The 13,603-nt window shown below is 49.3% G+C and overlaps 1 protein-coding gene across 1 annotated transcript in view; it reads left to right on the top strand.

Annotated features, from left to right (window-relative positions):
- nemp2 (nuclear envelope integral membrane protein 2) overlaps window positions 1–13,603 on the top strand; it is a 26,162-nt gene extending 12,559 nt beyond the window's left edge. The window contains exons 6-9 of the mRNA XM_028806090.2: window positions 12,347–12,461; window positions 12,538–12,742; window positions 12,970–13,155; window positions 13,230–13,603. Coding sequence (XP_028661923.2) covers window positions 12,347–12,461; window positions 12,538–12,742; window positions 12,970–13,155; window positions 13,230–13,479 — 756 coding nt within the window. The 3' untranslated portion in view covers window positions 13,480–13,603. The remainder of the gene's footprint in view (window positions 1–12,346; window positions 12,462–12,537; window positions 12,743–12,969; window positions 13,156–13,229) is intronic.

The raw sequence follows: 13,603 nt of genomic DNA, 5'->3' as shown, positions 1-13,603 counted from the left end.
GATATTACAGCTCTCTGAATAATCTAAATACTGAGATGTATATGTGATGTCATTTCAGTATTCATATCATATCAATTAAAGCGTGTTATTAAACATGGGGACACGGTGGCACAGTCATAGTGACGAACTGGCACCCATTCACGGATTGTTCCTGCCTCACACAAGATGCTTGCTGCGCCGCATGTGACCTTTGATGAGATACTTTACTGCAGCAGTGCTGTCTCTCTCAGACGTACTAACCTCCAAGTCCTGTCCTTCCTTTTCTTTCTCCGAGTAACCAATCGGCACACAATCAGCTCTGTAATAGACGTTAAGCCATCTGTAAGCTTAGAACGCCAATTCTTCAAAACTTTTAAGGAACATTGAAATATCTTCGCAGTACATGTTTAATTATTCTATCCATCCAGGGCCACGCCAGCACCAGCAAGAATACAGCGAGAGGAAGGAACAATCCATGAACTAGCACTGCGCCACCGTGTCCTCACATGTTTAATTATTAACAATATAGATTATTTAAATGATGTCACCATTTGTCTGTATAATGTAGTAAACATATTTCACTGCATTTCATCTTAACAATGATGTCATGATCATATTTAAATATGCGCTTTATAAAGTGGCTCAGGCTGTTTAATATTATAACTGTATCTCAAGTTTACAGTGAGGTGATTGAACTTATAAGTCCAGACAGTTCTACAAGGACCACCTGATGGCTGATTGAGTTTTTTAGAGCTCTTAGGATGAAACTGTGAACCGTGAGGTCCGTACAGGAAGGCTCTGAAGCGTTTGTCGTATGGGAGCAGTTCAAATAGACAGCATGGCTGAGGCAGCGTGTGCTTGATGCTGTATCCTGATAATCCTCTGCTGTACATCTGTGATTCACACTCAGATACAGTGATATAAATACTCCGAGTGGTGCAGTGAGAGTAACAACACTAAACAGTTATGGTATTTGGAATAGTATGGCCATTCTGTGGACCGTTATATTGTTACTGGTTAATTACAATCAGATGCATTAAACTAATAAACAATATGCAGTTAATTTCAGTGTATTTATAAAGCCGCGTCAGGGATGTGGATCTAAAAAAGAAAGGATAACCACACAGGAACAGCAGCACTGCTTTGACTCTGGGTGCTGCCAGTCTGCAAAACCGAGTGGAGAACTTGCGTACGCCAGGGATTGAGCTACCATGGAAATGTGCGTGGCTTTACACCAAGTTTAGGTTTTATACATCGCGATGTGAGTGTGGAAATGGGAGTACGCAACATGTTTGTGCCTATGCACTGTTTATTCATGAGGCCCCTGGAGTTGGGGATTTTCTGCCCTTCCTCTCGGCAGATCCGCTCAAACTCTTTCAGGTTGAATGGAGACCACCGGTGGATGGCTGTCTTCAGTAGTCTGCAGAAATGTTTGATTAGGTTCAAGTCTGGACTCGCCTCGAGGACACTGACAGAGTTGTCCCTAAGCCACTCCTGTGTTGTCTTGGTTTTGTGACACATGGACCGAGCCTCCTTAAGGATTTTGCTCTGTTCACTTTCCCTCAGCCCTGACTTGTCTCCCAGTCCCTGATGCTCGATCCTCTTGGTGGTGTTGTGCAGGACGTGAGCAGTGCCTGCTTTCCTCCAGACAATTCAGGTTTGGTTTTATCAGACCATAAATGTTGTTTTTCACAGTCTGAGAGTCCTTTAGGTGTGTTTACATGCACACATGTAACTGAAGTGAGGTGAGTAACCCGGTTCAACAAGTCATCCTCTGGAGTTCTCCTTTGGCAAGCACTCTGATGTCATTAAACTGTGCAAAATAAATAAAGAATGAAATGTCGTCATTGGCCGCCATGAAAGTAAAACCAAACACGAGGCCTGCGCTCATCTGCGTGTGTTTTGTTGGTATGTTTAGTCCTTCATGTGCTCTGAAGTAAGCTGACATTTCACACCCTCGCCCTGAGCACTCGATGATTCGTAGCATGAACACTGAGCCCTGCAGCGCCATGTCAACATTTCTAGAGCCGGATTCAAACTAAACCTCATTTAACACCTGACACTTTGTTCTTGATATTTGTCTGTTTACCGGATTGCACACAGCGCACTATTTTCTCCGCACCGGGCTGATAGGCTGGTTTGTGTGGGTCTCGCTTTGCACTCCGCTCTGCTGTGATAAGAAACTCGGCATTTTGACTTCAGTCAAATGAGTCGAGTGTTGTGTTGGGTCACTCGTCACTTTAAAGCAGGGGTACTCAAAGTTTTTGAATGCCGGTCCACATTCAGTTCGCCACCAACCATCGGGGTCCGCTATAGCCAGGTTTACCGTGTAAGTCTGTAGGTGTAGGTCTGTAGGAGGCTAGTAATAGATTCAACGCAAATGATAAAATTTTTACAGAAGACCAAGGCATGCACAAAACATGGAAAACAATTCAAAAAAGTCACATGACTACTTGCAATTAACACACTAATTACAACAGTTGGTACGTAAATGATTGTCACTCAATGTGAAGTGTGAAACTGTTGTTTCGATTTCATAATGGCAGCATAGTTCGGTGAGTAATCAGTCAGTGTAATTCTCATTGCATTCCTGAGGTTCTGGTCGGTAATTACACTTCGATGTTTCGTCTTGATGGTGTTCATAGTGGAGAACGCACACACACAAGAATATGTTGAACCAAACATAGTGAGCACGGATATCGCCAGTTTCTTTGCAGCAGGATACTGAGAATCTGGAACAAACTTTGCCCAAAAAATTGTTATGCCGACTTCGTTCAATTTTGCTTTTAAAACGTGAGAAGCTTGCAAATCAGCTGCTTCCATTTGCAACAGTGACGGGTTTGAGTTCGGAAAAATTGAGGCAGCCACAGATGTCCATTCACCGTCAGGCTGGACAATGAAAGGATCAGCAACAAAAAAAAACACAGGCTTCAGTTTTCTGAAATCCTTAAAACGTTTATCAAACTCAACCTTCAAATGATGTAGAAATGTGGAAATCAACTGAAAACATGCCTGTTGATCAGCTGTCACGCAGCTCTTCAGGTTTGGGAAATGCAGCATCTTGCCACCTTCCAAGTCATTGATGAAAATGCTCAGTTTTGTTTCAAAGGCACAACATTTTTCTTGCAATTCGACAACGGTTTTGTCTGCACCTTGAAGTGACGAATTCAGTGTATTTATATGTCCCATAATATCAACAAGAAATGCCAACAGTGCGACCTTGTCACTGTCTTGAATAAATGTTAAAAATTCTGCAGCTTTCTTTGTATTCAAGGACTGCAGCAAGTCAGCTACAGTGCATCCGTAAAGTATTCCCAGCGCTTCATCACTTTGTCCACATTTTGTTATGTTACAGCCTTATTCCAAAATGGATTCAATTCATTTTTTTCCTCAGAATTCTACACACAACACCCCATAATGACAACGTGAAAAAAGTTTACTTGAGATTTTTGCACGTAACAAAATGTGGACAAAGAGATGCGCTGTGAATACTTTCCGGATGCACTGTACATCTTCACAGAGATTCCAGAACCTTTCCAACACACGGCCCTTGCTTAACCATCTGACTTCATTGTGAAGCAGCAAATCTCCAAATTCTGCAGACATCTCTTCAAGAAAAGAACGAAACAGACGATGCTGCAGAGACAAATTACATCGTAAAAAATTCACTAATTCCGCAAGAGTAGACATCACTTCTGCCAGTTCGTCATAAAGTTTTGAACAGAGGGCCGACTGATGAATGATGCAGTGATAAGCAACAGGGTTGGGCTGAAGTGCCTTCATACGAGTGACAAGTCCTCCATCTTTACCAGTCATTGCTGGTGCCCCGTCTGTTGCAAGGGAAACCATTTTTGTTACATCCAATCCAGCTGCGTGTATAAACTGCGATAATGCTGAGAACACGTCCTCACTGCGGGTCTGTTTTGCTAGCGGTAGTAATGTCAGAAACTCTTCAACAAAATTATGGCCATCAAAAAATCTCGTGAACACACAGAGTTGAGACATGGCAGTTTTATCAGTGGATTCATCGCACGCGAGAGCAAACAATTCAGCCTGTTTGAAATCTGATATTAACTGACCACCGACATTGTCAGAAAGGTCATCTGCAATAGTATTGGTGCTTTTATATTCGGACTTTTGACTTGCGCAGAAGACAGTCGCGGTCTGCCAAAAACGTCTTGGCGGTCCGGATTGTGGACCACGGTCCGCCGTTTGAGTACCCCTACTTTAAAGAGTACTCCGACTACGTGTTGCACACTCCTTTTAACACGCTACCCCAAGGACTACTGCTGAGGTAGGCACCGTACAGCCAGCTCATCGACATACATTTAGCAATTTCTGAAATATCAGGATGGATTATTTCAACCAGAAGAAGGAAAACTGCGATCGCTGGAACAGCCGGAAATGACCTCTGTGGACGCTGAAATGGAGTGCAAAGCAAAGCACATACACAGAGTAGAGTCCTTAAGTGGAATCTGGCTGAGGGTTTATTATTGGTAGAGTAGACTACGTCTGCTCACCTGACTTCACGAACTGGAATACGAGTTCACGTGGCATTTTAGACACCGTCTGTCGGTGAGCGACCAGGTTACTAAACAGCAGAGGCGCCCAGGCTCAAGTGGCCCAGCTGAGGTTCTCCATACCGGTGGCAAGGTGAGATTTCAGTTGGCTGTTTTTAAGAATTTTGCTGAAATGCTGTCTTTACTTTGTCACTCTGAGGTTTTGAGTGTCACTTGATGAGGGAAACGTGAACTGAAATGATTTTAGCCCCAGGCTGTAACAGAACCAAATATGAACAAAGGGAAGGGTCTGAAGACTTTGTGAACGCGCTGTGCGGTGTTACACAAGTCTGCGTGGCGAGAAGTCAAACAGAGTGACCCCTTTTATTGGCAAACTCAAAGATTACAATATGCCAGCTTTCCAGGTAACTCGGGCCCCTGCTTCAGGCGAGAGGAGTTACCTCGAAAGCTGGCATATTGTAGCCAATAAAAGGGGGTCACTCTGCTTGACTTCTCGCTACATTCAGAATGGCTAACGGGGTACAGCAGCCTAGTACTCAGATGTACATCAGTCTGTGTGAATCTGCTTTGGTTTACTGCACGTCTAACCAGAAGGTTGCCGGTTCGAATCCCGTAAATGCCAAAAGGGACTCTGCTCTGTTGGGCCCTTAACCTGCAATTGCTGAGCGCTTTGAGTAGTGAGAAAAGCGCTATATAAATGCAAAAAGAAAAGAATTAAACAAATCTGTTTTTTGTATGCACATTATGTACAGTTGTGTATCATAGAGGAGCCAACCACGAGGGTAGAACTGGCAGCGACTGGAATTGACAAGAAAAAAAAAAAAAAAAAAAAACAGGCCTGAACTGTGATGGCGGCAGCTGCCATCCTTTACCATCGACTTGTTGGCTCCTGCCTTTGTGTGGCATCCTGTGGGTTTGTCTGTCAAGCGGAGGTGTGACACCACTAGTAGGAGATGTTCGTGTGAAGCATTGAAACCACAGTACTAATGGTCGCTCCGTCTATAACTGCTGAGACTTCCAGCCCACTGCTTGTTTTGACGGTGGATTCAGACCCCCGAAGACCCCCAAACACACACAGCTCAATGTGTCCTCTCACCCCACTGTGCTGACCTTCAATATTGGTTCAATAAATCACAGTAGTCTAATCTAAATAATAAGAGAGGAATGTTCTTCATCATCATCGTCAGAAGTATTTATTTAAATATAGTCGGACAGCTTTAACTATTCCAGGCGCTTTATTACTTTTGCTCTTTTTCATATCCCTTCTTCATATTCCTATTTTTACCTTTTGTTGTCGGCGTCTCGTGGAATTTTTTTTTTTTTTGCTTTAGTGAAGGCACATTAAGGCCTGATTATTTCTTATAATTAATAATTCCATTTATACAGCGCACTTCCGACATGTGTAGACGGTGGGGAGCCACTTCAACCACCTGGATGACGCAATGGCAGCCATTCTTGTGCCAGTACGCCCTCCACACATTAGAGTGAGAGGAAATTAGCCAGTTAGAGACCGGGGATGAGTAGGGGGGCCAGGATGTCATGGTGGGCAGTTTAGCCAGGACATCAAGAAACACTCAGGGTCCTTTCTGACCACAGAGAGTCACGACTGCACCCGCATTTACAGCCCATTGTCCCCATCGCTGCACTGGGACATTGGGATCCACACACAAGGTGAGCGCCCCCTTCTGGCCTCACCAACTTTTCTTCCAGCAGCAACCCAAGCTCTTCCTCGGTGGTCTCCTGGCCAGGCCCATACACGCTGAGCTGTTGTGCCCGCGTGTGTCTTTGCTCGTCGCTTCTCCTTTCGACTTGCCTGCTGGTGGTGGAGTGCATGTGCTGCTGCGTTCTTAGCTTCCCGCTGTATTTATGTCCTTTTCTTTTTAAGTGGGATGCTCTTTCTTTAAAAGTTGACATGTTACTTACTAAAGAGGTCAACCATAATTGAGTCACATGAGAGGGGTACAGAATTGACCCTCACAAGTGACGAGCTCTACCTTAGCCTCAAAGGTCCTCACAACAAAGCCGTTATCAGCTGGGCAGAAATTCACAGAACAGGCGAGTCCCAAACGCTTCCTGAACACACTGAGGGGCGGAGGTGGGCAGCTCGTTCTGCCAGCCAGGAGCTACACGTGACAGGACTCTGGGTTGAGATTTGATACCACACAGAGGTGGCATCACCAGGAGGAGCACAGGCCCCCTGAGTGTCTCCAAATACAGAGGTGCTGAGCATCAATGACTTTGAACGTAATGTCCCCTGCTACTGGGGGTCAGCATGGTGACCTGAAAAGAGAAGTGACAAGTCACAAGACTTGGCGCTGCATTGTTGAATCAGTCAGCTGTGCCAGTAAGGAGCTGCGGTAGTCCAGAAGTGACAAGACCAGTGCCTGCACCAGGGCTCCTGCTGCTGACTCCATCAGATACGATGTTCAGAGAGAATCTATGCGAGTAAGAGACGGTCACAATTTGGTCAGTGAAGGACAGCTGGTCATCCATCACCACCCCAAGGACGTGTACAGCTCAACAGGCCCGAGCTGAACAAAGGTGTGGTGTTGAATGGATGGGATGGGATGGGAGATAACGGGGTGGTCCAGCTTTGCAAGGATGAGCTGGAGATGTTGAGGAGTCAATGAGACAAGCTGAGCTTCTAGTGGAGACTCTGTGGTCCTCGTAAAGCCGAGTGTCTTCTGCTTAGCACTGGCAGGAGACTCCATGGGATGCAGTGAGGCGCAGGCGATGCTTCTTTTGACTCCAGGTGGTCTTACTCACCTAACAGTGCAGAACAGGGAGTTCTTTACAAATTGCCCTGGAGTGGCACTACTTCTGGATGCCAGTAGGGGGCACACACAGTCTACTGCCACAGTTTACAGCCCAGTGCCCAGTGGCAGCTCTCAGTCTTTGGGCTACAAACTGAAAGTGTTACCTTTGGCATCAGCCGGGCCTTCATTTCATTTTAGAAATCCATTGTGGGATTTGCTGTTCGGCCGTTAATTTCAATTTACAAAAGACTGTGCATGAGAATAATTCATTTGAGTTCACTTAATGCTTGGATGGCACCGATTGAAAGGCTTATTATAAGTGTAGTAGAGAAACGTTATGGTCTGTGCCAGTGAGATGTGCGGCTGAAATGTGAAGTGAAGCTAAAAAGAGCAGAGACGAGGAAGACCACTGGGCTGAGAGGAAGACGTGGCGTGGAGGTAATGGAGAAAAACGCTGAGGCAGAGCGGGATTGGGTGAGGAGGCCAGAGAGGGGCGTGGTGGGAGGTGGTAAACGATGATGTCATAACAAGGACCCCCAAGAGTGGAGGACCACCCAGCTAATGGCCAGTAGACGGTTTGAGTGTGAAGTCGTCTGCGTCTCCTTTGTTAAGATTTGGGTGGATTTTGTGTTTTAATTGCGTTTTTTGGTTTATTTCGGTTGGTTTACGTGCCCTGCTAAAGAGCTCAAGGCCCAAGTGTCCGCTTGTTGATTAATCTGGAATGCCATTTGGCACATGCCAGCGATGGAGCTTCAATATACTTTACAGCATTGTAGTTATCAGCATCCACACCCACCACAGTCCCGCGTGCTGCCAAGGGCATCAACGGCTTTCCCCGTTACTGCATACGTGAGGTGGGCACCCAACACCTCCACAGACCGATGTTTTTACTTCCTCGGGCACCTGATGGAAGCCTGGATGTCCCCATTTATGTTCCCCAGCTTGTGTAGTTGTCCTTACTCACAGTCGGCATGACATCCTGAAGTGGCACCTGTGCAGAGCAGGGACAAAGGTCATCGTGGTGGGTACTGAAGTCAACAGAAGATCTGTCAGCCCTGGGCATGTGTGACAGACACACTGTCTTTGAAGGGCCTTGGCCATCCTGCACAGTCCCTACCAGGGCCACTCACAGCGTCGATGGAGGGACAGCTTGGACCCTTGGCCTACGTGATGTCACCCATTAGAGTGTGGACATTCGTTTGGAAGGGTTGGAGTGGTGGCTCTGTGGCTGAAGGATCTGGGCTGGTACCTTAAAGGTTGCCAATCGAATCCCAGCAGGAATGCTACTCTGTTGGGCTCTTGAGCAAAGGCCTTAACCTGCAGTTGCACCAGCTGACCCTGCGCTGTGCCCCCTAAAACTCTGAGTAAGTTGGGCTATGCAACAAAAAAAAGTTTCCCCTCGGAGATGAATACAATGTACCATAGGTGCCGTACATGTCGACCTTTTCATATACTGGGCGCAGCGGGTATGCAGACAGGAGTTTGACCGTACTGTCTACGTGGGACAGAAAGCACCCAATAACAGTGTGATGCACCCTCAGGCAGTCATGTCGGCCCACCTGTGCGTTTTAATGCCTGACGGATGCTCCGTTTGTTGTATTGTCTTCCCGGTCCTAGTAAGAACTACATGACAGCCTTGAACCCGAGGACCTGTGCTGGGTGCTGAGGGACTCGCCTTTGACTCGATTGGCAGAGGGGTCTGAAGGGTCTGAAGCTGACCTGCAAAGACCTGAATGGATGAAAAGAGCTTTTAGGTGCTTCTCCAGTGTTTCTTTCCCACCAGCTGTGATGTATCCAGACGTTTTTGGAAATTCAGCTTTTTATTTTCAGCAGGAACATCTGAGCTGTGCGGAGTGCAGGACACAACACAGGAAACGAGTCCAAGAAAAGGGCCAAAAAACAAAACCAAAATGGACTTGTGGGCAGCCAACTGGCAGTAGTGTGGATGTCTTTAGCACGCCGGCGCTGCTCTGAGATGTCTGGCTGAAGATTCAAACCTGGCGCCACATACTGTGTCCATGCCCTGCCCGTGACGGTGTGGCCGAGGACAAGAGGCTGCTAGCTGTGACCGGCTGAACCCCACCCTCCTCTCCTTCTGCCCGGCTTAACGGCTCTGCTCTGTCAGGCTTCACACCCGGCCTTCTGAGCCACACGCGGTATCTTTGGCTTTGTCACTTTTACTCATTCTGGTCAGCGCTCAGCTTTGGGTGTCATTTGCTGTGAGGTGATTGGCTTTGAGTTTGTCACCCTCGCTCTGTGGATTTGTCTTAAGCCAGCTGATTATTCTTGTTGTTTTCGTGGGCATGGAGCTCTTATTTGGATGACTTCAGACGCTCCAATGCATGACGCACGTAGCATTGTAACGGAGAGGCCTGCGTGTAAATAATCCGCGAGGAGGACCCGCCGTCAGCTTTATGCCCATTGAAGCTCCCTTAGCTGTCACGCCTTTCACGCCCATTTCAGACATCCTAAGGCCTCAGGGTTGGGTGACATTCGCATCAGCAGGGACCGTGACAAATGTCCAATCAAGAACACAAGGGCAGTGATGAGTGGTGACAGACAGGTGAGGAGGAGGAAAAAAGAAAACCAAACCCTTAGCCAGGACCCCCCAGTCCGCCCTAAAGGTGCCCCCCCACCTCAAAAAGCACACCCCCTTTAGGCCTGGTGCTCTTCACAAATTGTCCTTTAAAATCCAAGTGTCGATTACACCGATGACTAAATTACTACAGACCACCGAGTGTCCGGTAAACGTGACAGGCCCACCAACGAGCTGAAGTGATGGGTGACTGGACAGGCCTTATTCAGGAAAATGAAGGATCTCGGCAGTTGGGGACGTCGCCGTCATTTAGCCTTCCTCGGTAGCTGTGGTGAGTCCGGGATCCCACTTGGCGTTTTCATAACATCACTGCAGTCGTGCCCGGGTGTAACAGCTAATGTGCCAGTGACCAGAGCAGTGCCACCCCCTGCCTTTTTTACCTTCTGTCAGGCATGCAAGTTCTTCACTGGCATCTCTTCAAAAACAGGGGGGCAGGCCACCTACCCCCTGACAGGTGTCACTTGGGGACAGCTGGCGGGAAGCCTAGCAGGCACATTGACGCAAGTTCTGGAGTCATAAGAGGCCTGGGTGGTGACAGACACACACACACACGTGACTCCAGAAGGTTCTTGTATGCAGTCAGTGAGCCACGTCTGCTGCCTTTTGTTTGCCTCAGCTGTTCTTGGCATCCCACGTCATGGTGGGCCTTTTGTGCCCCCTAAGCCGGCGTCACATTCTACGACTTATCGTTGGGCTGATTGTTACACTGGACAGCTGCAGTTGCTGGCCTTGCTGCCTGAGGATGTCAGAGTCGCATCTCCATGACGACTTCCCAGCACATTTCTAAAGTGTCACAAACCCCTTTTATGACCACCAGTAACATGGCAGCTGACTGGGCCAGTGCTTGTGCAAAGGATTTCCAGGTATGGCGAGAGTCTCGGGGGGGATGGCCCTTTTTTTTAATCCTTCCTGTTTTCCATTCTCTTGTGGTCCATAAAACATGAGACATCAGACAGACGAGCCTCCCCTCAGTTTGCGGGGTCCAAAGCACCTTATAGCCTCATTGCATGCCTTCTACTGCTGGCTGAGCGCTCATTGGCTGTCACCTCTCGCACACTCAGAGCCCACTGCTGTGACGTAACACTCGGGGTGTGTCGTTGGTTACGCGATCGGCGGTCTCGGGAGCACAAAGATTATGCAAGTGAAGTCTCCTAGTGACTGAAGATATCAGGGCCTTTAGGTGGAATGCCAGGCTGTCCTCATGTGCGCCATCAACTAAAGTCTTGGAATGCCTGGCAAGATGGGGAAGGATTGAGAATGCCAAGGTAGCCCGAGTTCCGAAGTAAGCAGGCCTTCTGTGTCAGAATTGAACACCGGCGTGGATGTGGTGGTCACCGAGTGTGTCTGACATACGCCGTAAACCCAGAAAGGACGCCAACTCGCTGTGCCAGGCGTGTCGCCCTGTCTGTTACCTGCACTGCCCCGGTAGTCCAACGCGCGCCCCTTTCTCATGTCCTGTGCCAATTCCTCCAGGCTCACTGGGCCTGTCACCTCTTTAAACCCACTTCCTGAGGGCCATCGGTGGCAGCCTTGCACTCGCTCTGAGGATGCCAGTTTAGAAATCCCAGCATATCTAATTTGTTAGTGAGCTTTACAGGGTCCTGCTTCCTCTATGGGGAACACAGCACATCTCCTGGGGGTGCCCCTGCCCGCAGCCCCAACCACAAAGCATTCTGCGCCCAGAAGTGTCAGTTTTTGGACTGGCATTGGGGCCCAGTGCTCAGTCATGTGCCCCTTAAAGTGCCAATTACCTGCTACCCTTTCTAGTCATGTGCCCACCCTCACTCCATCCTATTCAAGCATTGAAGTTTAAATGTTTTAAGCACAAGCCTTGGCATTAGTGGTGGGCGATGGTGCGGGATGTGCCGAGTCTGTGGGCGTGAGAGGTGGGTGCTGCCCAGGTTGGCGCTGCTCTTCTTCCTCGCACTCTAAGCTGCTCCTTTATGGTGTTGATCTGTTGTGCCTTTTCTGTTGCTGAGTGGCTGATTGTAAAAGACCCCAAGCCTGTGGGTGCCCCCCCCCTGAGGGTGTTGTGTTGCTTGCTTTGTCAGGTCCTGTCACTGCCCAGCCCACTTTCAGCGCTCTGTCACAACCCGCTTGTGTTGGGCATTGGGATGTCGGGTCCTGCATGGGGCACCGCGCACTCCTAAGCCCACCAGGATGGACTCCATTGATGAAGGAGTTGGAGCAGACGTCACCAGGCGTGGATCGCTCCCAGTTCGCTACTTGCATTGTACCGGGGTGGACATTGGTGGGCAGCATGTCCAGTGGCTTACATGTCTCGGGGTCTCTGAAGTCACCCGAGGTGGGGTGCCGTGTGGACCTGCAGCTGACAAACGTGTCCCACAATCCATTTCAAGCAGGTGGAGGGGCGGAGAGCTGGGATTTGTCCGTCTTGTGGTGCTCAAAGGTGGTCCGACTGCCGCCTGGGAGGTTGCTGGGCCTGTCGCACTCCACACTTTGCTGTAATTGTTTTGCGCTCCCTTTCTTTCCAGAGAGGCCTTCTTGTCCTGCTGCTCCTCCTGAGTTCCTGTGCGTCGTATTTGGTGGTCCAGCAGATTGTCTCCCGCTGGGATGCCATTCAGCCGATGTACCAGAAATACATGTCTGGTAAGGAGCTCGTCAACGGCCCCGCAGCTGAAGGTGGGCACCTCCTCTAATGCGCCCTCTTGTGTCTCTCTTGCAGTGTACCTGCTCTGTTCGGGTCTCCTTAGCTTGGCTGTTTGCTACAAGAGGGGGCCGATCAGCAGCCCGCAGGTCCTGAATGGGCTGACGTGGGCTCTGCGGACCGTAGCCGTGGCCTTGCTGTATCGTGGCTTCACTCATCCCACCGCCAGCAATGCCATCGTCTCGAGCGCCCTCGTTGTCGCGGTCCTGCCGCTAGCTTTCAGGTGAGCCGTGTCATTTGCTTTCAGCCCTGGGAGCCGTTGGACTGGTTTAACGGGAAAGGGTGGCGCTGCAGTGGCAGGGTGTGTGCGCTAAGGGTGTTTCCTGAAATGAGAACAATGCAAGCAGTGCCCTCCCAGGAATGACAGGCCTGACCGGACGCCACGGCTTGGGGGGGGGGGGCACTGCCGCAGCAGCGCTGGTGGGCTCCAACTGTCCTTCTCCTTCACAGGGCCTTCAAATCGGCGTTGACACAACAGAAGCCCTCAAAAGCCCACTTCAGATTCCTGAGCGAGGAGGAGTACAGGGAGCAGGGAGCGGCAGAGACCAGGGCTGCACTGCAGGGGCTCAGGGAGCACAGCCGCAGCCCCCTGTTTCCCATGTGGGAGGTGGTGCACAGGCTGCAGTCCCCCAAGAGGTCGGTGACTGACGCATGTGGGTGGGTTTGGGTGGCGCCGCAGCGCTCTGACTGTGCCCACCTTCTCGTTGCAGGTTTGCAGCTTTCGTGCAGGGCGCCCCTCATGTAACCCCAGAGGAGAGGCAGGCCTACGACCAGCACTACGGCGCAGGAGGGGCTTATTATGAGCCCCTGATACCCCGCAGCGAAAACGGGATGACCTCCGCGGCTCTGCAGGGCGGTCGAGGGGACGAGAAGGAGGAGGAGGAGGATGACGACGATGACATGGAGTACTCTGAACCCATGGCTCTCATGCCAGCTGAGGAGGAGGAGGACCTTTTTTAGCTCCGTTTTTAATGGGGTCTCGTTTGACTTGCAGTCTTGTATCCTCTTTGCATTTCTTTGGAGTGGTCCGAGAATGCGCTCAGGTGAAGTTTTTAAGGATTTTATAGTAAACTGGTTTTAAAGA

This window comes from Erpetoichthys calabaricus, chromosome 8 (genome assembly GCF_900747795.2).
Source record: "Erpetoichthys calabaricus chromosome 8, fErpCal1.3, whole genome shotgun sequence".
NCBI classification, from domain to species: domain Eukaryota; kingdom Metazoa; phylum Chordata; class Cladistia; order Polypteriformes; family Polypteridae; genus Erpetoichthys; species Erpetoichthys calabaricus.
The sequence above is the reverse complement of the archived record's forward strand: the minus strand, read 5'-3'. Positions and strand labels throughout refer to the sequence as shown.